At 54.3% G+C, this 23,166-nt stretch overlaps 3 protein-coding genes across 5 annotated transcripts; 2 read left to right on the top strand and 1 right to left on the bottom strand.

Moving 5' to 3' along the window:
- Positions 1-4: 4 nt before the first annotated feature.
- Positions 5-5,471, top strand: HMCES (5-hydroxymethylcytosine binding, ES cell specific). 3 transcript variants are annotated; one of them, XM_009091086.4, is made up of 6 exons: positions 5-206; positions 1,980-2,123; positions 2,466-2,585; positions 3,136-3,296; positions 3,748-3,940; positions 4,354-5,471. In XM_009091086.4, the coding sequence occupies exons 1-6, from the start codon at positions 24-26 to the stop codon at positions 4,558-4,560; spliced, it is 1,008 nt and encodes a 335-aa protein (XP_009089334.1). In that variant the 5' UTR covers positions 5-23; the 3' UTR covers positions 4,561-5,471. The 3 variants fall into 3 exon arrangements, with proteins under 3 accessions (XP_009089334.1, XP_018770646.1, XP_018770647.1); XM_018915101.3 differs by lacking the exon at positions 5-206 and adding an exon at positions 261-379; XM_018915102.3 differs by lacking the exon at positions 5-206 and adding an exon at positions 328-346.
- Positions 5,472-7,006: 1,535 nt separating this feature from the next.
- On the top strand, positions 7,007-8,596 carry LOC115484122 (histone H2A type 2-B). The gene is made up of 2 exons (XM_030228141.2): positions 7,007-7,064; positions 7,136-8,596. Exon 2 carries the CDS (start codon positions 7,202-7,204, stop codon positions 7,580-7,582), a length of 381 nt encoding a protein of 126 aa, XP_030084001.1. The 5' UTR covers positions 7,007-7,064; positions 7,136-7,201; the 3' UTR covers positions 7,583-8,596.
- Positions 8,597-12,303: 3,707 nt separating this feature from the next.
- LOC127060066 (histone H1.10) lies at positions 12,304-13,862 on the bottom strand. Its single transcript, XM_050979170.1, has one exon. It carries the CDS (start codon positions 13,666-13,668, stop codon positions 13,012-13,014), a length of 657 nt encoding a protein of 218 aa, XP_050835127.1. The 5' UTR covers positions 13,669-13,862; the 3' UTR covers positions 12,304-13,011.
- Positions 13,863-23,166: the final 9,304 nt, after the last annotated feature.

The raw sequence follows: 23,166 nt of genomic DNA, 5'->3' as shown, positions 1-23,166 counted from the left end.
CGGTGCCCCGCAGAGCGGGCGGGATGTGCGGCCGCACCGCCTGCTCGCTGGCCGCCGAGAACCTCCGCCGGGCCTGCGCCTACCGCGACCGCCGGGGCCAGCACCGGCAGCCCGAGTGGGTGCGGCAGGAGCGGTACCAGCCCTCCTACAACAAGGGCCCGCAGTCCAGCGGCCCCGTGCTGCTCTCCCGCCGCCACCTCCAGCAGGTACCCTCTCCGTCGCTCCGCGGGCCGCGGGGCCGCATCCCGGCGCGGGGCGGGTGCTGGGCATCTTGCGGCTCAAACCGGAGCGGAGGGAAGGCGGCCGTGCCTCCCCGGGGGTGAGGGACTCACTCTGAACGGCAATGGTTTGTTTCGTTTCGCTTTGTTGTACGTGGCAGGTATTGAATTTTCTAATTGCTGAAGTGTCGCTTCTTGTTAATATTTACATGTTCAGAAGGAGGAGGGGAATCGGTACAGCGTTTCTACCGCAGTGTTTATGTTTTCTGCGAAAATGTGTATAAGTGCTTAACCTTAGTAGAGATTTTTTGCAAGTGTCTGTAATTACTCTGCTGGTTTGAATTGGCTTTCCTGAGGCACCTTTTTTTTTTTTTTTTTTTTTTTTTTTTTTTGTGTTTCATAACTCTGCGGCGTGTGTCCAGGTCACATTGGTAGTATGAGAGAGTAGTGAGGGGGAAAAAAAAAATCTCAACTCTGGAGCAGGACAGTAGCTGTACACCTGTGGTGACTGTTGTCCCGCATAATTTAAGCCTCACACGATGTCCCCCGGACAACCTGGGCAGCCTCTACGGCTGTTGGTGCTGCTCGTTTGGTTTCACACACAAAGGGTGCCCGGCCAACTGCTGCTCCTTGGCGTTCAGCGGGGTGAAACGGGGTGTGCTTAATCGGAACACCCCGATCTGGACCCGCTCTGCTCTCCCTCCCCAGCTGGTGGGGCAGCTGCACTTTGCTGCCGTTACTGGCACCGGTGATCAGGTTAATCTGGTGATCAGGTGGCACCCTCGGTGGGACCTTCGGTAGAACCACTCAGGAGTGCCATGGGCAATGCTAGCAGCCTCATGCCCTCCTTTCCTCCATTAGGGGTCCCACGTCCCCCTGAAAGCAGGCACTGGAGCTGATGGAGCAGAGGAATATGGGGCAGGGAGTGTGGTGCAGGTCACAGGCAGACCCTTGATTAGTTGTCCATCACTGTTCAAGTTGTTGGGATGCTGGTGCTGTGCAGGGTGTCCATTTTTGCCACTCCTGCCCTGAGGGAGGCTCTGAAAGACTTCACAGAACTGCACACATACACGTCCCTGCATACACACCTATAGTAGGTGTATTTGTGTGTCTGTCTGCTGCAGTCCTTTGGGAGCAAACAGCCCAGCAGGCGCTGCCAGCGCTGGCAGCTGTGGACAGAAAGTGAGAGCAAGCTGGGGGAGAATCGAAAGCCACAAACTGTTTCCATTGTCCAAAGGCAGGTAATATGCAAAGCTCAAGCAGTGAAAGTGCACCAGGTTAGCAGAAATCACATTATTAAAATGAAAATGAGGCTTTTGCCCCTTTGGGATTTTCGGTGTCAGCAGGGGAGGCTTTGAGGACTTTGACACCAGCCTGACATGGCTGTTTACTCAAGAGCTCCGGAGTTCATGTCTCCAGCCATTTCCACTAAAAAGAAGCTGTGTTAATTCTTCCAGAGAGTTCGGTGAGCCTCACAGTTCTTTATTCCTGCAAAATATTCATGTGCTTTCTGCTGAAGATTAATTCTTACATGAAGGCTGTTAAGAATATGCAAAGGGTTATAATTTGGGGCTATTTTTGCATGGCTTGGAGGGGCAGTGAGCCTCAGCTTGTCTCTTAGCAGAGATGCTGGCCAGATCCCCACTTTTAGGGGGCAAAGCCACTCCCACAGGACTTACCAAAACACCTGTCTGAATCTGTAGGGATGCTCATGGTCTCTTGTGACATTGCTCTGACCTGAAGTGCTTCTCTGTTCAAAAGGATGCTGACTCCTCCGAGCGGGTCCTCATGGACATGCGCTGGGGCCTGGTGCCCTCCTGGTTCAAACAGGACAACCCCTCCAAACTGCAGTTCAACACCTCCAACTGCCGCAGTGATACCATGCTGAGCAAGTCCTCCTACAAGGTGAGCTGCTGCCACCTTTGTGTCCTGCTTGAAGAAATCCTGTAGTCAGCAAGACCAGGGCAGAAACATCTGCTGGGCAAGTAGTGGTTGCCACTTGCAATTGCACAGGGGAGCAAGTCCCTGTACTGCAAAGCTGGGGGTTTCACCTAAACGGAAGAACTGAAAAGGCACTTACTGGTAAAGCTCAGCATAGCACTGCTGGTGGCATTTGTGCATCCCAGGGGCAATTTAGGAAAGTCCTGGGAGGGAGTGAGTGAGAGGGCTGGGTGGTTGCAGGAGCCCTTCTGCCATTGCAGGCTGCTTGAGGCTGCTGTTCACTGCTCACTTGTGCTCTCTCCCTAGGGTGCTCTCCTCAAGGGCAAGCGCTGCGTGGTCCTGGCAGATGGCTTCTACGAGTGGCAGCAGCAGAGTGGGGGGAAGCAACCCTATTTCATTTACTTCCCCCAGACCAAGGATGCCATGGTATGGAGTCCCTTGCTGTGTCTGAGCACTTGCAGCCAGCTCTGGGCCCCTGCTCCCTTCAGCTACCTGGGGAAAAGCCCACTTCCCTCCTACTCTGCCCATCCCTGGGAGTCTGTTTCCCAGTAGGGCTGTGTTCTGTGCTGGCTCGGCACTCTGTCACCCCCTGTGGCTGGCAGTCCCCATCGCAGCGGTCTCCAGGCTGTGACGTCCCTGCCGTCACGGTCACTGCTCCCCACGTGCCAGATATTTGCATGGGTGGGCAGTGTGGCTCACAGGGGACTGGGCTGGGAGTTTCACTACCTCTTTCATTTGGCTGAAACAGTGGCTGGGATATTCAGATAGGGAGGAGAGCACTGGCTTGCCTGTGAGAAGATGAGGGTCCTGGTACCTCTCCTGGAGTCACTTCAGATCAGTAGACAGACTCCTAGAGAGCCTCAGATTAGTTCTGTTCATGACTCAGATCTGAGTCACTGACCTGCCTTAGCACTGGCAGATCTCTGCTGCTTTGGCTGACCATGGTGACCCGGACAATGGGGCCTCTCTCCTGCAGGACAAGGAGATGGAGGGAGATGAAGAATGGAAAGGATGGAGGTTGCTTACTATGGCTGGGATTTTCGACTGCTGGGAGCCACCAGGGGGAGGAGAAATGCTGTACACTTACACCATCATCACTGTGGATGCGTCCAAGGATGTGAGCTTCATCCATCACAGGCAAGTGAGAGCAGGCAATGGGGTTGCAGGGTGGAGGAGGATGAAGTAGGAGAACTGCACCTCTAGACACCAGTCTGGCAGCATGCAGGCATGGAGTGGAGCGGCCTCCTCCTGCTCTGGGGCAGATGTCCTACAACATTACTGACTCTTTTTGGGCCACCAGCTGATGCCCTTTCCATAAATCACCATCTCTGTGCTTTGTGGATGGCAGTTTCTGGAACTGGTCTCCCTGCCTGACCAGGGCCTGGCAGTCAACCCCTCTGCTTCTTCCAGAAAATCAGCTACCTGGATGAAGTGAATGCACCTTCTGCCTTGCAGAAGAGTATCCTGCTGCTTCAGTTTTCCCTGTTTCCCCCAAGATGCCGGCTCTTTGCTAGCTTACAAGTCTGGCTTTTGCCACCACACTGACATATTGCTGCTGAGCTTTGGCCCCAACTGTCTTATCCCTTAGGATGCCAGCCATCCTGGATGGGGACGAAGCCATCAGGAAATGGCTGGACTTTGCTGAAGTGCCAACCCAAGAAGCTGTTAAACTCATCCAGCCCACGGAGAACATTGTTTTCCACCCAGTGTCCACCTTTGTCAACAACATCCGCAACAACACACCCGAGTGTGTTGCACCCATCGAGCTGGGAGCCAAGAAGGTGGGTGCTGTTGGGGGCTTGGCAGAGGGGAGCTCAGCCACGGTGATGTCTCTCAGCTGGTCAGAGCTGCCAGGCTGCAGGAAGAGTGGCAGTAGGCAATGTCTGCAGAGCATGCCTGTGCTTGATGCTGGAGGGCTGAGCCCTGGACAGATTCCCTTCCTTCTGCTTCCAGAAATAAAACTGTCAGCCCATGCCAGGATTTTGCTGCCAAATGAGGCAAATTCCATGTGAAATGGGTCTTGGAACAAGCCTGTTCACAGCAGTCTGGGGAATCTCCCACAGATGTGCCTGGTTGCAGGCAGGGCTATTGCTCCAGCCTCCACATCCTGCTCTGGACCAGCTCTTGCAGCTGGCTGGCTGCCCTGCTCCTTCTGTGCCTCTGACTTCTCTCACACTGTCTTTTGTCTATGCAGGAGGTGAAAGCCACCCCAAGCAACAAAGTGATGCTGGGCTGGTTAAAAAGCTCCCAAGAGGGCTCTCCCCAGAAGAAAGAAAACGATTTGCCCAAGTGGACAAGTCAGTTCATCCACAGCCCTTCGCCCAAGAAAACCAGCGCAGATGTCCTGCAGCAGTGGCTGGGGAAGCAGGGACAGCCAGCTGCGAAGAAGCACAAGGCTTAGGCACCAGCTGAGATGGCTGGCCATCTCTTTTACCCCTGATTTTCCTAAGCAGAGTGAGAAATTGTATTTTTGGAAGGCTTTGAAGACTGGTGTTGAAATTGTCCAGGCCTCTCAGGTGTTGATCTGTTGCTCTAGGTTGTTGTCTCTCTTCTTTGTGTTTTGTTAAAGGTTGATGTTTGTAAAGATTTTGGCTTTGTCTTGTGCTGATGGGAGTGAATATAACCTGTTGTGGCCTCCCTCCCTGCCAGTCATGCAGAGAGGCAAGCTCTGAGAACCCTGAGAAGCATCTCAGCCTGCTGGGTAGGAATAGCTTCTGCCTCCTGACAATGTTCATAGTTCATGTCTCTTTCTCTTTGGTTTTCTCTTCCCTTTTTTTGGTGTTAAACTTATACCTCTTTCCCATTTAATTCCACACTGATTCTGTACAAATTCCTTTCCAATGCTCTTGCCCTCAAAAGATGGCTGCAGTGCTGAGGAACAAGCAGTAAATATTATGAGGAAACCCCAGGCTGGGAAGATCTGCCCCAGCATTGCTGTGTGCATTCATGGCTCCTAAACATGGAGATGTTCAAGTGGCACAGGGAGGAACTGGACTTGGCTTAGGTTTCCCTGCTGTGGAACAGTGTGTCTGTCACGTTGTTTGTACAATCATTTTGTTAATGGGATTTGAAGACTTAGAGAGGATTTCCTTGATCTGGGGAGGGATGCGCTCTGCCTTATTTGAAAAGGCCAGTCATTAAAGCCCAGATAACCTAAGTGCCATTACAGAACAGCATAGGGCCCTTGTTTTTGAGGTCAGGGATTTTGTAAACAGAGCCAGATGTTACAGACCAAAAGCCTTATACACTGAAATCCTTGCTAGAACTCAGTACTTCCTTTGTGTTGGAAACAATAAAATGGGCTTCACTGGTTGGCTGCGCCGTGTCCTTGTCCATGTGCGTGTCTGTGCCCTCTTGCCCACTGCAGCCCCAGTGCTCCTGTTTTGCAGGCAGAGCTTGTACCTCCTCTCCATCTGCTGAGGAGAAAACCACCTACCCACTGCTGAGCTCTCAGGATCTGAGCTCTGCAAGGCCATGGTGGTGGATCATGTCCATTTGCCAGTGGTAAATAGTCCCTGGAGGTTGATTCTGGGGCTCCTCCAGAGTCAGCTGTCCCTGGGGAGCTGCAAGGGGTGGCTTTAGCTGAGGCATGTCCCTGGGGGGGTGGACAGCAGAGTCAGGGCAGGAGCCACAGGATGGACACCTGGGGAGACCCAAGTGCTCTCAGAATGAAATCTGCCTCTGAATCCCTCGCGTGCTCTGGAGGCAGCTGAGCACAGGTTTCATGACTTAAGGGAAGCTGTGGTGGGATTAGGATTTCTATCCAGAAAGCCTGTTGCTAGCTGGCTCCTCATTGCTGTCTCCGTGACTTGAGGCAAGAGAATCAATGTGTTAGCAGCTCTGGCAGAATAGACTTTCGGGGCTGCTGGCACTGTCACCTTGATGCCTGTCCTTGCAGGAGTCATAATGGGAGGTTTCTCTCATTGCCTGACCCTCACTGTTCCAGGATGAGCTGCTCAGCTGCCCCTGCCTAGTCAGTGCTAACTGCAGATGAAGCTTTTCTAAAGGTCACCAGCTCATCTCGAATTCATTTCAGGTCTCCAGTTGCTGTGGAGGGAGTGAAGATGCTGAGCGCGAGTGGAGGGATGCTCAACTTTCCCAGCTCTGGAGAACATAATCCTTCCCCTGGGGATGCAGGGGCAGTGCAAAGGCACAGGGTACAGGTTATCTTCCTTCAGACTCTGAGCACCACCAGCAGCATCGCCCAAAAACCCCTACGCTGAGTGTTCAATGAGGATGTGTTATTGCTGAGCTATATCACCTTTAAGTGGAGTCTGGCTGCTCGCCCAAGGCTGTTTGAGGCAGTTCCTCTAACCTGGTGCAGCGATGACCACATTCAACCTGGCCTGTCCACAGAAACTGGTTTGGGAGAAACTTTCCCCTTTGATACATGAGGAGGCAGGGGAGGGTGGTACTCGCTGGGGGTTATCCTCCCTAACGGGGGTTCTTCCCCCATAGCATCGCCCTCGCCCGCAGCCTTTGGTGTCCTCCCGGGAGAGACATCCCCGGGGAAGGGGCCGTGGGTTTGGGCAAGGCAAACGGGCACAGCTGGCGAGACATCCACGGGCGCTCGGGCCAACACCCCTCCCTCCATCCTAGGCCCCGACACAGCCAGAAGAGCCAGCGGGTGCAGGGAGCCCCGGCGGGACCCGGGGCCGGCCGGAGCGCAGGCACAGCTGCCTCGCCGCCCGCCTTGGGCGCCGGCCCGTGGCGGAGCCGGGGCGTTGGGAGCCCTATGCAAATCAGGGATTGGCACAATAACCAATCAGCGCCGTGGCGGCAGCGGCGGTAGCCAATGGGGCGCGGAGTGCGGCGGGCGGGCAGCGATATCCGCGGCGCGGCGGCGGCGGGCAGGGCAGTGCGGCGGCGGGCGGCGCGCAGCGCGGAGCGGCGGAAGCGCTTGCGGTAAGGGCGGCGCGGCGCGGGCGGGGACGGCGCGGTCCCCGCGCGGTGTAACGGCGTTTGTCTCCCCGCAGGCGCCGGGACCCTCTGTGCGTGGCGCTGCTTGAGAGGCGGGGGCGAGGGGCCGCTGCCTGCCGGCCATGTCGGGCCGGGGGAAGTCCGGCGGAAAGGCGCGGGCCAAGGCCAAGTCGCGCTCGTCGCGGGCCGGGCTGCAGTTTCCCGTGGGGCGGGTGCACCGGCTGCTGCGGAAGGGTAACTACGCGGAGCGGGTGGGCGCCGGGGCGCCGGTGTACCTGGCGGCCGTGCTGGAGTACCTATCGGCTGAGATCCTGGAGCTGGCGGGTAACGCGGCCCGCGACAACAAGAAGACGCGCATCATCCCGCGGCACCTGCAGCTCGCCATCCGCAACGACGAGGAGCTCAACAAGCTGCTGGGCGGCGTGACCATCGCCCAGGGCGGCGTCCTGCCCAACATCCAGGCCGTGCTGCTGCCCAAGAAGACGCAGAGCTCCAAGAAGTGAGCGCTGCCCCCCGTCCCCCTGCCCCCAGCTCCCTTCTCACCCCTGCCTCACCACTCCTCCCGGTGGGGCTGCGTTCCCCATCCTGCCCCTCAGCCCTGGTCGGGTGGTGAGCCCTGGCAGCACCCCACCAGCCCTTCACTAGCTCCTCTGGCCTGGGCCGTGGCAGGGTGCTGGGTGAGCATGAGTGAGGTCAGGCCCTGCTTGTGTCCCCACTCTGCCTCTCTTCCCTCTGGAAGAAGTGGGTTTGGAGGTGGCAGCTGGATCACAGTTGTTGGCAGTGGTGGCATCTGGAGCCGTGCGGTTGGGTCACGGTGCAGAGCTGCTGGTAGCTGCTGAGGATTGTTGTAGCTGGCAAAGGGATGGACGCAGGCACCCCCGGCTGCCTCTCCCCTCTGCCAGCCCTGGGACTGTGCAGGGCCCCCCCGGCTGGCCCTGCTCGCCCCGGTGTGTACTCGCTGCTGCCGTGCCCCCGCCTCCATCCTCAGCAATGCCATCCTGGCCGCACTGCAGCTGCGAGGGCAGGGGGCTGGAAAACGTGAAGAGGAGAAAAAGTTTCTCCATTGGCAAGAAGTGGCTGTTAGTCTTAGTTTTGTTCATGGTAAAGCTAGTGCATTGCCTACTGTAAAGAAGCTTTAGTCCTATTTATTTTAAGGTCTCTATTTTTGGGTACATCCCTGTAAAGTCACCTCCTTGCAGCTCCCTGGCTCGGTGGGTGCTGGGGTACTCGGTGTTCCCACAAGCCGTGGGTCCCGGTAGCAGGGTGGGGTGGAGGCTGCGGTGACAAATCCCCTCGGAGAGCGTCGCAAGGTCAGGCGCCCGCCGGGAGCGGGAGCTGCCATCTTCTGCCATGGCTCCCCTCCTCTCCCAGCTGCAGAAGCCCTTCATCTCGCTGAGAGCTACCCTGTACCCTGGTTGCACTTCTGGAAATTACATACTCTGTCTCGTTTTTGTTGTTGTTTGTTCAGCACTATTTCTGGCTCTGAGAAATAAAGTGATGATATCTGTTAACTGTAACCCTTTATGGATTAATATTTCTTTTGAAAACCACTAGGGTTTGTATTAAAGCCCACTCCTGGCTAGTGCCATGTTTATGTCCTGGCTGTGTGGCTAATGCTGAGCATGGGGGCAGGATAGCTGTCCCGTGACCCCGTGAATAGGTGATGCAGAGACAGCTTTCCTGCTGCCCAGCCACTTCTGTGAGGCTGATACTTGTGTGCATGCAGCAGTGTCGAGGCAGTCCGACCTAGACCTTCATCACTCGGTTTTTAAGTCAGAAAAAAAGAGTATCTTCTGTTTATGTGCTGTAAGTAGCATGTGTTCAACCTATTGAATCAGCTGTTAATCTTGTGGATGAAGTAACTTACCCTGGATCTGAGTTTAATGTTACCTAGAGTAGATGAACCTGGATGCTTGTCAGCTGGCTTAATGCAGAGGTATTTCATTCGGGTGTGTGGGTGTGGTGTGTGCGTTGGCGAGGTGCTGATGGGGGTGTGGAGGTGTCCTACCTTTCCTCTGGGGTGTCCTGACCTCGGTGGGTGGGGACAGCAGGGCACAGCCCCACTGCAGCAGCACAGACGCCCTGGGATCTCTCTGCCTCCTGTAGGGCTGTTACCATCAGCGAGGTGGGGATGAGCAGTTTCCTTTCTGCTGCCCAGTATCCTAGTGTCTGTATCCTAGTGTCTTGTTCTCTCCCTCTTGTTTTCTCCAGGACCAGCATTCTGTAAACCTGAGAGTGCTTTGTATTTCTTAGAAAAATGCAGAACTTGTGATTCTGAAAAGAATGGTGCAAACCTGATATCTGATTAAACTGGTTCCCTGTTGAATGCTCTTAAATGTGCTGTGTCTTGTCACCTCACCAAACTCATGGAATCTGGCAGGCTCTGGTGTCTGGGCTCTGTGCTCTCCAAGGGGAAGGACTAGTAAAACACCAGACAGGACCACTGCTAGACTGTGTGTTTGCCCTTCATTCAGACAGAGAGTCTTTTCCTACCCTGGGAGAAGATAATACTGTTGTCTGGTTCTTTTCCCTTCTGTGGGAATGCCACACTGCCTGCTTGTTCTGTCACAAGTGCCAGGAAGCTTCAGCTGCTCCTGGCTGGGTGCAGTGGAGGAGGAGTGAGGCTGGACCCAGGACCTTCCCCCAGTGCTGAAGGTGTCCCATGGACTGCTCCAGGAGCCTTTGGGTGACCTTGCAGAGATGAGAAAATTCCCTCCAGAGATCCTGAAGGGAAGGAAGGAAGCTGGAGATGCAAGGCTGTTTGTTACTTGCATGCCCTCTCCTTTGTTGGACATTCCCAGATGGCTGTTCTGGAGGCTACTCTGCAAACCAGTATTGCACCCTGTTTGGGTTCTGGGGAGGAAGGGTTGTGGGAAGCTTGGATGACTCCCAGTGGTGTTAGGGTTGGTCTGTGCAGGGCTGTAGGAGGTGTGGGTGCAGGCTGGGGGTGCTGGGCAGGTCCCTGGAGGGCAGTGTCACCTGCTGCCCTGCCAGCTGCACTGCCAGCACAGGGGGCTGCTGCCAGAAGCTTGCAGCCTCCCTGGGTGTTGTGTGGCTCTGCTGAGGCTGCTGGAGTGGGGAGGCTGCTCTGACTGGGTGCTGGTGGCACACACAGAGCCCTCCACACTGAGCTCCAGCTGGGTTCTGAACTGCCTCTGCTGGCATGTGACAGACCAGCTGGGAAAGCTGGGATGTTGCAAGCCAGACCGACGGAAATCCTGTCTGTCTCAGCAAGCATTGCTGAAGTGATTGGCCTTTATCACCTCATAAACTCCACAGCTGAACATGGCTGTGACCAGGAGATATGGAAGTCTTGGTCTTTACTATAAAGCTGGAATAAATGGGGTCGCTGTCAAGCCTGCAGCTTCAGAGACAGGTCTTGTTCTTTCTGGAGGGCTTTTATTGGTCCTGGCTCTTCTGAATGCTTCATAGCACCAGAGCAGCTGAGCTCATGTGAAGGACTTGAACAGAGCCTTCCCCAGAGGTCAGGTGAGTCTGGAACGCTGTCTCGTGGTCTGTGCTTCCCTTTTGGAGAGGGCTACGAGGCTGCAGGATTCTTCCCTTGTCTCTTGGGTACCTGAAGATGGGGTGAGCCCTGACTGGGAGCTGAAAGCTGCCTGCTGTGGGAGGCTGCTGTGCATCACCATGTGCAGCAGAGTCTCTGCCAGCTGTGTCTCCCAGCTCTGGCAGTTTGATGAGATGAATCACTGCCTCTTGAAAGTCCCCAGGGCTTGGGTTTCTCTCCAGAGCCTGGTCCTCATGGTTGGCAGCACCCGAGGGAGCTCACTCAGGGATGCCCCAGCATCATGGCTCCTGGCAGGCTCAGCCTGTGAGGTCAGGCAGCTCCAGCCAGATTGGCACAGTGTCACCCTGCTGCCTTCCCTGTGCTGGGCAGCTGGAGGGTCACTGCCTTCCTTCTGCCTTCATCTGCCCACAGGAATGTGCCTGCAGGTCTGCCGGGAGAGGTGGTTACAGTTTGCCGTGCAGATGAGTGCTGAGGAGAGCTGAGCCCTGAGATGGGCTTGGTTTAACCTCCCCTCCTGGGGAGCAGGGTGGCCCCTCTGCCCCAGTGTCCCAGCCCTTGGTAAGGGCATCCCCTCTGATCCTCCCTAACCTGCAGCTATTGACTAAGGAACACAATGTGGGTCAGTGCTGGCATGCAGCACATCTCTCCCAGGCTTGGGGTGGGCCAGCAGGATGGTGACTGCTGCTTCTAAATACAGACCTGGAGGGAGGCTGCAGCCTTTGTAACACACCAGGGCTGGTCTCTTCCAGGGGCATGGCTGGCTTCTCTTCTGGATGTAGCAAAAGGACATTTCTTCAGGGAGTAAAATTTGTTTCACTTCTCCCTGCTTGTTCTGCAGGGGACAAAGGGATAAAGCAGGCCTGACTGGGCCCTGGAGAAGGGGGCTGTGCCTTTCCCAGGAGTGCTAAAAGGCCCTGCCATGGCCTGGTGTGACAGGCCCGAGGCCCAATGGCTGCTGTCCCTGTCACCTCCTCCGGGTGGATGCTGGATATGGGCCTGATCCCTGCTGTGTTCCCTAGGCACGGGGAACATGTCGATGTTCCAGCACTGCAGCTCGCCAGGGCTGGAGCAGCCCTCGGGCAATGCTGCTGCTGAAACTCTCCCTGGCTGGGGCCAGCAGCGGGGCAGGGCCGTGCTGTGGGGCGGGGAGCTCGGGGCTGGGCTGCCCGTGCTGGTCCCTCTCTGCTGCAGCCCCGGGGCACGGAGGGCGATGAGCTCGGCCCGCAGCAGGCAGAGCAAGATGGCCCAGATCCCGCCGGGATTTACGCAACCGCGCCGGTCGCTATAAATAGACAGCACCGGGGGGGCTCCGATTCTACCCGGCTGCCGCTCCTGCCTGCGGGGACGGGGACTGGGGACGCTCCCGGCCGGAGAGGGGCTCGGGCTGTGCCCGGGAGCTGCCCTGTCCAACCCGGGGGCTGCAGGGGATCGGGGCCGGCTGGGGGGTGTGTGCTGCGGCTGTCCGCCGGGGCTACCCCCGCCCCGCTGCTCCGGGAGCGCAGCTGCACAACGATAGCGCTCCTCCCCTGCCTCCATGGCGAGGGAGCCTCCTCCTTCCTCTGCTCCTGTGCCCCACTCGGAGCAGGGTGTGGGCTCTGCGCATCAGCACCCGGACGGACCCCGAAGAGCAGGAAAGCCCCGTGGGAACAGCCCCGTTACTGCCCGATCCCCGACGCCTGCAGGGAGCACACGGGAGAGTCGTTTTGTACCAATTTATTTGAAACGACGATAAAATTAAAAGAAAAAAAAAAAAAGAAACCAAAAAACGACCCCACTAACCCAAACCCTCCCCAACCCACCCACCCCCAGACCCATAAAAAAACATTAAAGGCCATTGCAGGTGCGGTCGGCGGCCGCCAGGGGGCGGCCACTCCCGCGCGCCGGGCCGTTGCCATGGCGGCGGGGCCGCGGGCCGCCAGGGGGCACCGTGGCCCTTCGGTGCGGCCGCGAGCAGGCGCGGCGCGCGGCGGGAGGGGCGGGGCCAGGCGGGGCGCGCGCGGGCGGCGGGAGCGGGACCGGCCCACGTGGCGCGGGGGGGCCCCGTGCAAAATGGCTGCTATGGAAACCGGGCGGGAAAAATCCCCGTGAAGAACCGGGGGGACGGGGAGGGGGTGGGAGCCGGGAACCGTCTACAGGCGGGGAGGGGCACGGCCGAAAACAAAAGGGCGCGATCGGGGAAAAGCCGCGGAATGGAATGGGGGGGAAAGGGAAGGACAAAATAAGGCGGCAAGAAGGGGAAAGGGGGGCTGGGGCGGCCGCAGCCCCGCTCACCGCGCACGGCGGTGGCTGCGGAGGCGAGTCAGCAACACAAAGACAAAGCGGGTCCCCTGGGGTCTGTCCTCAGAGCAGTCTGTGCCGCCGGGCTCTCAGCCCGGAGGGCGGCGGGAGGCTCCCTGCGCCTCGGTCTCATGCCTTCCGGCTCTTGAGCGCCTTGGGCTTTGCCGACTTCTTCACCTTCTTGCCCCCGGGGGACGCGGCTCCCTTCTTGGTGGCCTTCTTAGCTTTGCCCTTGTCCTTCTTCGCCGCCGCACCGCCGGCTCCCTTCTTGTGCGATTTCTTCTCGGGCTTCTTGCTCTTGGCCGCCGGTTTCTCCGCCCTCCGGGTCGAGGAGACCGTCGCCTTCTTGAGGGACTTGTGGGCGCTGTTGCCCGCGCCCCCCTCCCCGCCGCCTTCCAGCTTCTTCCTGTTGAGCTTGAAGGAGCCGTTGGCGCCGGTGCCCTTGACCTGGAGCAGCGTGTCGTTCTGTACCAGTGCCTTGATGGAGTACTTCAGGTAAGTCCTGCCGTTCTGCTGGTCGAACCAAGCCACTTTCTTGGCCTCGTTATAGATCTTGGCCAGAGAGGAGCCATTGCGCTCGCCCAGCTTGCGGATCGTCTCCACCACTAGCTGGCTGTATTTGCCCGGCTGGTTCTTCTTCTTGTTGTTCTTCCTTTTCTTCGATGGCGACAACGAGGCGCCGCCGCCTCCTTTCGCCTTCTTAGCAGCCGCTTTCTTCTCCGGGGAGAGCGGCGCTTCCTCTGCCTCGGCCATGGGCAGATCGGATTCTTCTAGGTCTACCGACATGGTTCGGCAAGTGGCGGGCCGCGGGCCGGACCGGGCGGGGGCAGCGGCGGCGTGGCGGGCCCGGCGAGTGCGTTGTGCCTGCTCCACTCGGTGCGCGTTCTGCCGGGGCGGGCGCCGCCGCCGCCTTTTATATGGGCACGGGGCGGACCACGTTGAGAACAACAACAGCCTGGTCCGCCGCCAGCCCCAGCTTGTGCTTCTTGGGGCTCGTTCGCGGGGCCCCCGCGCAGCCGCCCGGCCCCCCCTGCGCCGCCGCGCCCCGCGCCCCTCCGGCCCGGGCCCGCCGCCGCCCCCGCTCCCCCCGCCGCCCGCCGCCCGACCACCCCCGCCCGGATTTTGGGGGCGCGGCCGGCGCGGCGGCGGCACTGAGGAGGGGGGCGCCCAGTGCGGCGGCGATTGGGGCCCCACCTCGGCCCCCCCGCCCATCGCCGCCGCCGTCGCCCGCCGCCCAAGAGGGGCCGCCGCGGGCGGGGAGAGGCGGCGGGGGCCGGGGGGCGGTGGCGGCGGCGCTGGCCCTGGGTTCCCCCGAGGGAACTAACACAGGCGACGCCCTCCCGCGGCCGCCGGCAGCAGCTCGAAGATGCCCCGCCGTGGCCGGGGGTCCCCTCCCCGGCGACTGCGGCCATCCCCCCACTGACCCTCGCCCCCCCGGTCAATGGGGGGAGGCCCCCGGGGGAGCCCTACGTGTGACCCCCCCACACTCCCTCCCGACGGCCTTCGTCCCGTAGCGGAGGATGCGAAAAGCGCGGCGGGGCCGGGGTAGGGCTGGGGAGGGGCCGAGAAGCCTCCCGGCCGGGCTCAGGACCGTGGGCGTGTGGGGAGTGTGCGAGTCCTGTCCGCCCCTGCAGCATCTGCGTGCCGTGGTGGCGGGGCGGGGGCTTGAGCCCCGCTGCAGGCGCCACTCTTTGTGGGCTGGGGGGAAGGGGGCAGCAGCGATGCTCTGAACACCGCCCCCCCATCCCTCATAATTCACCCCATCTCCCCGCAATCCCACCGGGGAAACACGGCTGAGGGGGGAAGGGAGTGCCCGACGCCTCCCTGGCCGAGCCCCGGCGCTGGGCCAGCAGGGGCCCGGCTTCCCCCGCTCCTGGGAGTGGGATCCGTGTGCCCCCGCCGCGGGTGGGCCGGGAGGGCGAGTGCGCGGGGGCACCTCCGCGGGTGGGCCGGGACACACGGGGGCGTGCCGGGCTGCACACACCCCTACACACGCACACACGCACAAATGCACACACGCGTACGGACACACGCGCACACACACACGGGCACACCCGCACACGCTGTCGCACCCCGCCCCCTGCCCACGCACGCCGAGCCCGCACAGCCCCGCCGCCCTCCCTTCCTCCTCCTCCTCCTCCCCCCCCCCCAATCCCAATCCCCCGGCTCTCTCCGCCATTTCCCTCGCCGCACGCCGCAGCCCCCGCCGGACGAGTCCCGGCTGCCCCCGGTCTCGGGGTTCCGTGGGGCGCCGGATCCCACCCAGCCGCGTGTGTGACCCATTCCCGAAGCGAAGCGGGTCCCCTGTCCCCACCCCGAGGAGAGAGCCCCCCCGGAACAGCGGGGCTCTGCCCCCCGTGCAGCCGTGCCCGGCACCCCTGTGATGAGTTCTGCCCGCCCTCGGGGGCCGGCCAGGCGCTCGGGCACGAAGAGAGGGCACTGACGGCCTCGGCAGCGCGGGCGGCCCCGGGAGCCCCCACCGGGAACCCCTCGGAGCTCCGGGAGCATCGAGCACCAGCCCGGGACACGGCACCCACCGCCTGCACGGCTGTCACGGGAGGGGGTGAATGATGGGTACGTGTGTGTAACATGCAAACACACACCTGTACACGTGTAAATGTAACCCTGTAGCCGGATGGATGCTTACAGCTAAGCCGGCTATAGAGTGCGGTTTGTATGTATGTTGTGTCTATTATAGATGTGTGATATCTAATAGTTGTTGTTTAATGTAATAGCTACAGTAAATTTAAAATAAACGTAAGTGCATGCATACACATAAAGACATAGCTATATGTTTAAAAATATTGACATAAACATATGAAAATTTAAGAACAATACATGCGTATAGGTGGGTGGATGTGCGAGCAGGGCTGGGCAGTGAGTGCACTGATCTCAGCCCGGCTGTGTGCCTGGGAGCAGCACAGGGATCCAGCACCAGCCCCCAGCCACAGAGAGCCAGGGCTGTCAGTCAGGGCTCCTCTCCCTCCCCTCCAAGGACAGGGTCGGGAATGGAACACACACGTGGAAAAATGTGTGTGAATAGGATGTGTGGGGAAGGCTGATTGTGTGTGAGAGAGAAACGCAGAGAATGGGAGAAAATAGCCCCAACACACAGACACGCACACACGCGCGCGCGCACACACACACACACATGCACAGACACAGGCACAGACACACACAGAGGCACACACGAACACAGACACACACACACGCGCACACACACACACCCATGCATACACGCATGCACGCACACACACACACACAGAGACATACATACATGCATACACACCTATGCACACACACACAGACATACACACAGACAAACACACATGCGCGCAGACACACACACACACACACACACGCAGGCACACACAAACACCCACGCACACACACACAGACACACGTACACACAGACACACACAAACACACACAGACACACACACGCACACACACCCATGCACACACACACACACACACAGACATGCACACAGACACACACACCCATGCACACACACACAAACACACACTCACAGACACACATACACGCACACACACCCATGCACACACACACACACAGACATACACATCCATGCACACACACAGACACACGCATGCACACACAAACACACACACAGAGACAGACACACACACACACATACACACACAGACACACATACACGCACACACACCCATGCACACACACAGAGACATACACACAGACACACAAACACACACATACACACACACACCCATGCACACACACACACAGACATACACACCCATGCACACACACAGACACACGCACGCACACACAAACACACACACAGAGACATACACACAGACACACACGCGCACACACACACACACACACACACACACAGACACACTGTATGGACACAGCCAGTCTTGTTCACACCCACATGGCTCTCCTGTAGGTACATGCATAGATCTCTACAGAGGCAGTGTGAGGGGCTCACAGGCTGCTCTCTCTGGCTGTATATACCCACACATTGTCATGGATAGAAACGGAGGATGAGAGTGAGGGTCCTGTTCAAACATTCCCACTGTGCACACGCAGACGTATGTGCATAATGCATGCAAAACATACTGGTCTGGGGATAAGCTCTCACACTCTTTTCTCCTGCCCTCTGTGTGCACACAGATACATGCACACTGTTCTCTCTCACTGTATAGAGATGCATTTAGGGATGCATAGAGACGCAGAGTGTGAGCTGGTCACACACATTATTCTCTGTTGCTGTCTATAAATACGTGTGCATATTTACCTGAGGGAAAGAGCAAGACCTATTGTCTCACACACACACATTTTCTATCACTCTGTCTCTCTCCCTGCCCTATATAATTGTAGCATCTCTGTATAATTATTTCTCAGTATGTGATACATTATATAGGGCAGAGGTTTCCTCACTCAGTACTGGCTCTGTATAATGTACAGGTCTACATTAGTGAACACTCTACAGACTGTTTACTAATAATTATCTATATATGAATTTATACCATATCATTAGAGTGAGCATTATTTATACATATTGTTCTCTGTTCATGTATATGCATATATACCTGTATACTGAGCTGTTTTCACACATGACAGTCCTTTCTGTTCCTGTATAGATATGTGTATGCATATATATATATATGTGTGTGTGTGCGTGTGTGTATGAATATATATGTATATATATGTATAGATATGTGTATATATATGTGTGTGTATATATGTGTGTGTGTGTGTGTGTATATTATATATATATATATATATATATATATATATATATATATACACACCCCCTTATGGACACAGATGTTCACATGTAATTCTAACAGAGAGAGTATATGTGTGTGTGTGTGTAAAAAATATATATATGTACTTCTATATAGAAGCACATATATATATATAAATATATATATATTTACACACACACACATATATATACACATAGAGAGAGCCTGTTTTCTCACATAATTCTCTATAATTCTCTACATATTTATACATACATGATACACTATACATGTATAATTTGGGAGACAGCACACATGCAACTCTGTCTTGTTATATATAAATAAATGCACACATACACACACAAAAATCTTCACACATCAACAGCATGTGTGAAGAGTTCACCCTAACAATAGTCTCTGTTCACAGATATCCTCTCTCTTGCAATATCTATAGATTTAGTCATATATAAATAACAAAATGAGTGAGAACAATTCATACACACAGACACAGTTTCCATGACTCTCTCTCTCTTTGCCTCCCCCCCATATAAACTCTCTGGGATACATAAATATGTGAATATCTATGTGTATCTGTTGATATATTCTCTCTCCATATGTACACACACAAGTAGAGCCATTCTCACACACAGCACCCTCTCTTGCCTTATGTATGAGTATATAGGTGCATATATATGTATATATAAAGATTCATGCACAGTTCTCACTGTATTGTACTTTGAGCTGTTAATACTCACAGTTCTCTTCCTGTACGTGCACACAGATATACATTTTTATATACCTGTATCTATAAGAGAGACAATTGTTCTTTCATACAGTTACACAACTTTCTTGCTACACACATGTGCACATGCTCCATGTATGTATACATATATATACATATATACTTAGATACTAGAGGGATGAAGTAACAGGTATGGTATTTATAAAGTACATTTCTATGTTATATAGGCTATATATTTATAGATGTGCATGTATACATGCACTGAGCTGTTCAGAGATCTCTTTTCACATACAACACTTTCTGATGTATATTCTCTATCTATACATATGTTCTCACCCATGAAATGCTCTTTTTTTTTGTAACAGATAGACCTATATACATACATACATATATTTGTGTATGTATATGTATATATATATATATATATATATGTATGTATAAACTTCCCACAGAGTATTCTCTTATATATGCATATATACATATATAACTGGAGAAAGCACTGTTTCACACTCATGTGCATATATAGAGCAAGAACCTGTGAGCTGTTCACAAATGGGCATAATTCTCTCACTCCATGTACATACATAGATCTGTGCTTAGAAAGGGATGAGAGCTCTTTGCATACAAGTTCACCTGAAATATATTTATTTATTTATATACACACACATAGGTATATATGCATCTCCAGAGAGTGAGCTGTTCTCACACACACACACACACACACACACACACACACACACACTTTTCCCTTTCTATAAATATACACACACACACAAATATAGGCATATATATTATATATGGAGGGCAGAGAGAATGACTGTTCATTCACATCTCTCTGCATTTATATGGATATGGATATAGATATGGATATGGATATTCACCAAAATTGTTTATACTAACACACAATCTCTTTTGCTATATATCCACATACATATTAATACATAATTCTGTATGTTATTACATATATAATTATAGATAGCCACACACACACACTGTATCCTTAAAAACACACAATGCCCTTTCTCTCCCTGCGTGCACATATACATATATGTGAAATTGTACATATACATACAGTGAAATTGAGCTGCTCAGTCTTTCTCTTGCTACACACACATACCTATGTGCATGTGTAAAAATTTGAAGCACACACACAGAGCATTCCCCATGTCTCCAGCTACACACGCTTTATTTAAACATTTATTTATATATGTAACTCATTCTTATACATGTAACTGATTGTGTGTGTGTGTGTATTTTCTACCCTTCTTCCAATTTTTTCCTTTTTCCCCCAAGAAGGAGAGAAAGACCTACACAGAGCATGGTAAAAAATACCCCCAATCACATCCCTCCCCCTGTAAAAATGCATGTGGGGTATCTGTGTGTGGGTGTGAGGCTGTGGTGTCTCCCACCCTCTCTTCTGCCCCCATATGTAATATCTGGGATGCATATACAGTGTGGGTGTGTGCATGTATTGATCAGACATATATTCTGTCTGCATGCATGTGTATATGGAGCAAGCACGAGGGAGCCAGTCATTCCCCCTCCCAACTCATACACAAATGTTCCCATATCCACCTCTACATCCAATTTAATTAGATATTTATTTATGTGTCTGTATCTCATTTTCTTTCTCTGCCTCCCTCCCCCTCCTCTCTTTCTCAAAGAAATATAAAAATAGCTGAACTACACTTACAGAGCTGCATCTAAATGACCTTTTATATAAAGACCAGACAGTAATAAAGAAGTAATAGACAAGTATATTAAAAAAATTTATATATAAATATATGTATGTATGTATATATAAAATAGACACAGAGAAGTGTATAAATAGTAAGAAAAATCTCTGTGTGTGGACAAAGAGAAAAAACCCACACCCATAAAAATACAAGCATATATGTATAAAATAATTTAAAATGTGTCTGAATGATGAGTGTGATCATCTCTGTCTCTCCATGTATGGGGGCAGTAACTGATACACAGACATACACACCTTTGTATTTGTGCATATCCATGCAATTAATATTTAAATTTTCTTATATAAATACATAAATAAAGTATATGTGGGTGTAGCCATATCTATGTGTGGGATATTTTTTGTCCTTTTCTGAGTATATAGGGTAAGACTGCGACCACACGTGTCTCAAACAGAAACCTGTAATGACTCGTGCTGTCTGAGCCTTGGGAGATTTGCCTGTGTAACACAGCAACTCACACTCACAACTCCGTGTCTGTCCTTTGTGCTCTCCTGCTTCCCCTGCGGTTTTGCTCTCCAAGAGATGTGTCCTGGTCAATGAATAGACACACACATTCCTGCTGGTGTAAAGTGTTTGGGTGTGCAAACAGCAAACACACTCATGTTTGCCTAAAACCCTTTGGTGTCCCTATAGGAACCCGAGCATGTTTGTGTGTTTGTATCACACATTTCCCTGCGGGCCCGCACACCTGGGGCTGGGGCGGTGCAGCCGTTTGGGGCTCCAGCTGTGCAGGGACGGGGCTGGCACCGAGCCCGCTGCGGCTGGCTGGAGGGCTCCTGCTGGGGCTCCGGGCAGGTCCAGCCCCAGAGCCCGGCCAGGTGCCGCTGCCAAGGCGTGCGGGAGCGCTCCCGCCCCAGGCTCCGCAGCTCCGTGCCGCCCTCCCCGTGCCAGCGCCGGCCTGGAATGCCTTTGGCACTGCTCTCCCCCCGCAGCCCCTGCAGCACAGATGTGGTTGTGTGATTGCCCAGCTCTCATGTGTGCACATCGCACAACACAGCTGCCTTCGAGCCGTTCCAGCCCTGCTGGGAGCAGCCGCCGCTGCCAGGCCCCGCACCTGCCTGCTCTGCCCACTCCGCCCTGCCGCCGCCTCGCTCAGCTTCACCCACTTCTATCCTGGGCTGGCTGTAGCTTTTCCCACCCCTCGTCCAGCCAGGCTCCTTCTCTGGGTCTCTTCCTCCTGCCCTGCCAGGACTTGGGCAAAGAGGAAAGCCACGCCTGAGCTCAGCTGCCTCCATGCGCCAGGGCCGGGTTTCCTCTGGGATTCGCCCAGCAACAAGTCACCCTTGCACCCTCTGTCACTGCAGCAGCAACAGAAGTCATCAGAAAAGTAAAAGCCATAAGACTCCAATGGTGCAGGCAGTGGTTTTAAGTGTGTGTGTGTGTTCCCTGCAGTGACAGTAAATCCATCTGGCTTCTCCAGATCACAGTGATGACAGTGATTCATGCAGAACACCAGTCCGTCCCCATCTGTGACACCACCACCCCTGAGTGTAACAGCAGGGCACCAGTTCCCATGCTCCTTGCCTTCTGTACTGGTTTTTGTACACTTGTGCCTCTTCCCACCTGTAAAAACATTGATATGTAGGTGGCAAATGGAATCCTCCCCTTAAGGATCCATAACATCCTGTGGCAAGGAGCCCCACAGCTGTCCTGCCTCATCTGGAGCACCCCCCCTCTGCCTTGGGTTATTGGTAGTTTAGCTGACTGGAAAGACATTAAACACAGGGTCGCTTGAGGGCTCAGCCACAGCCCTTGCAGCCTCAGCTCCACCACTCAAGACCAGGCAGAGGGCTGCAAAGTTCATCCTTTCCCCAAGGATGTCAGGGTTATTGTTCCCCCCTCCCCCAGTTTGGCTTTCTCCAAATTCCAGCTGTGTCCACAGAAAACAAGTGCAGAGCAACACTTTAAATGAAGATGAGCAGAAGGTCCAAGTCTTTCAAAAAGCATGCAGACAGAAAAGTGGTCCCACCAGGACACATTGCTAGTGCAGTTATTTGAGATTGATGTGGACAGCAAAAGCTCAGTCAAGTGAGAAAAGTACGATAGGACAGCACAATAAAATAGGATATGGAGCACAAAAACTGTTAGAAAGCTCTTGAAATAACTGCCCTCATTTCACTAAACTCTTGTTTTCCATCTTCTTTTGGGTACAGTCATCAGCTCAGCCTTGGTGAGTGCAAGCAGAGGGTCACAGGCAGCATTTAGAAATTAAAGGCTTTACTTTGACTAGGCTAGAGCACAGAAAGGCCTTCAACTCACTCCAATGAGCCCCAGGCCAGCCTTGCTGGTGAGCAGGAAGGGCTGAGCCTGCTCTGCTCACACAACCCCTCCAAGAGAGGGCAGCAAGAGCTTTAACAGCCTGTCCCAAAACAGAGAGACTGTCCAGAACAGGGCTGCGCTCACTCAGGGATCTGATCCAGCATCATTCCTGCCTCTGCAAGCAGATTCCAGAGAAGCAGAGGGGTAACTCTCTAGCAGTGCCCCAGCCAAGCAAGCAGGGCTGGCTCACCCCTCTCTCAAAAACCAAGCTGCAAGGAATAAACTTTACAGTAAGGAGCACAAATGTCCTTCAGTTAGCAGGCATTGGCTTGCTGGAATGGTGACTAGACAGAGGAAAGAAAGCATGTTAGTGGAGGAAAAAAAGAGCCAGAAACAGGAGTAAACAAGGAGGTTTGTTCTTGTTAAGTTTATTGGCATCATGTTTGTTTCTTTACATAAGAGCTCAGCCTACGTACTAGAATGTAGACCTCTGGAAAACAGGTAGAAGGGCTCCATTTAAGCAAGCTACAAATGCAAGAACAAATACCAGGAAGAAAGGAAGAGAGGAAAGGGACTAGATTGCCAAGTTTTCCATACCAAAAATCCAGATTAGCAGTCAGTAAGAAGAAGGGAAGATTCATAGTCCAGGTCATTCATCAAGAAACAGCTACCACACCCCAAGTGGGAGCTCCTTCCACAGCACAAAGAGCCACAGGCACACCTCAGCTCTGGCTCCTCGTGCTCGCTCCAGGATGTCAGGAGTTAAGCAGTAGGGGAGGTGAACAAATGAGG

The sequence above is a fragment of the Serinus canaria genome, chromosome 12, assembly GCF_022539315.1.
Source record: "Serinus canaria isolate serCan28SL12 chromosome 12, serCan2020, whole genome shotgun sequence".
In the NCBI taxonomy this organism is placed as follows: domain Eukaryota; kingdom Metazoa; phylum Chordata; class Aves; order Passeriformes; family Fringillidae; genus Serinus; species Serinus canaria.
This window is presented reverse-complemented; position numbering and strand designations above follow the sequence as displayed.

Coding starts and splice junctions, on each gene's coding strand:
- HMCES (XM_009091086.4), top strand. CDS start 24: ATGTGCGGCCGCACCGCCTGCTCGCTGGCCGCCGAGAACCTCCGCCGG. Junction 207..1,979: donor CCCGCCGCCACCTCCAGCAG/GTACCCTCTCCG, acceptor TCTGTTCAAAAG/GATGCTGACTCCTCCGAGCG. Junction 3,297..3,747: donor GTGAGCTTCATCCATCACAG/GCAAGTGAGAGC, acceptor CTTATCCCTTAG/GATGCCAGCCATCCTGGATG.
- LOC115484122 (XM_030228141.2), top strand. CDS start 7,202: ATGTCGGGCCGGGGGAAGTCCGGCGGAAAGGCGCGGGCCAAGGCCAAG.
- LOC127060066 (XM_050979170.1), bottom strand. CDS start 13,668: ATGTCGGTAGACCTAGAAGAATCCGATCTGCCCATGGCCGAGGCAGAG.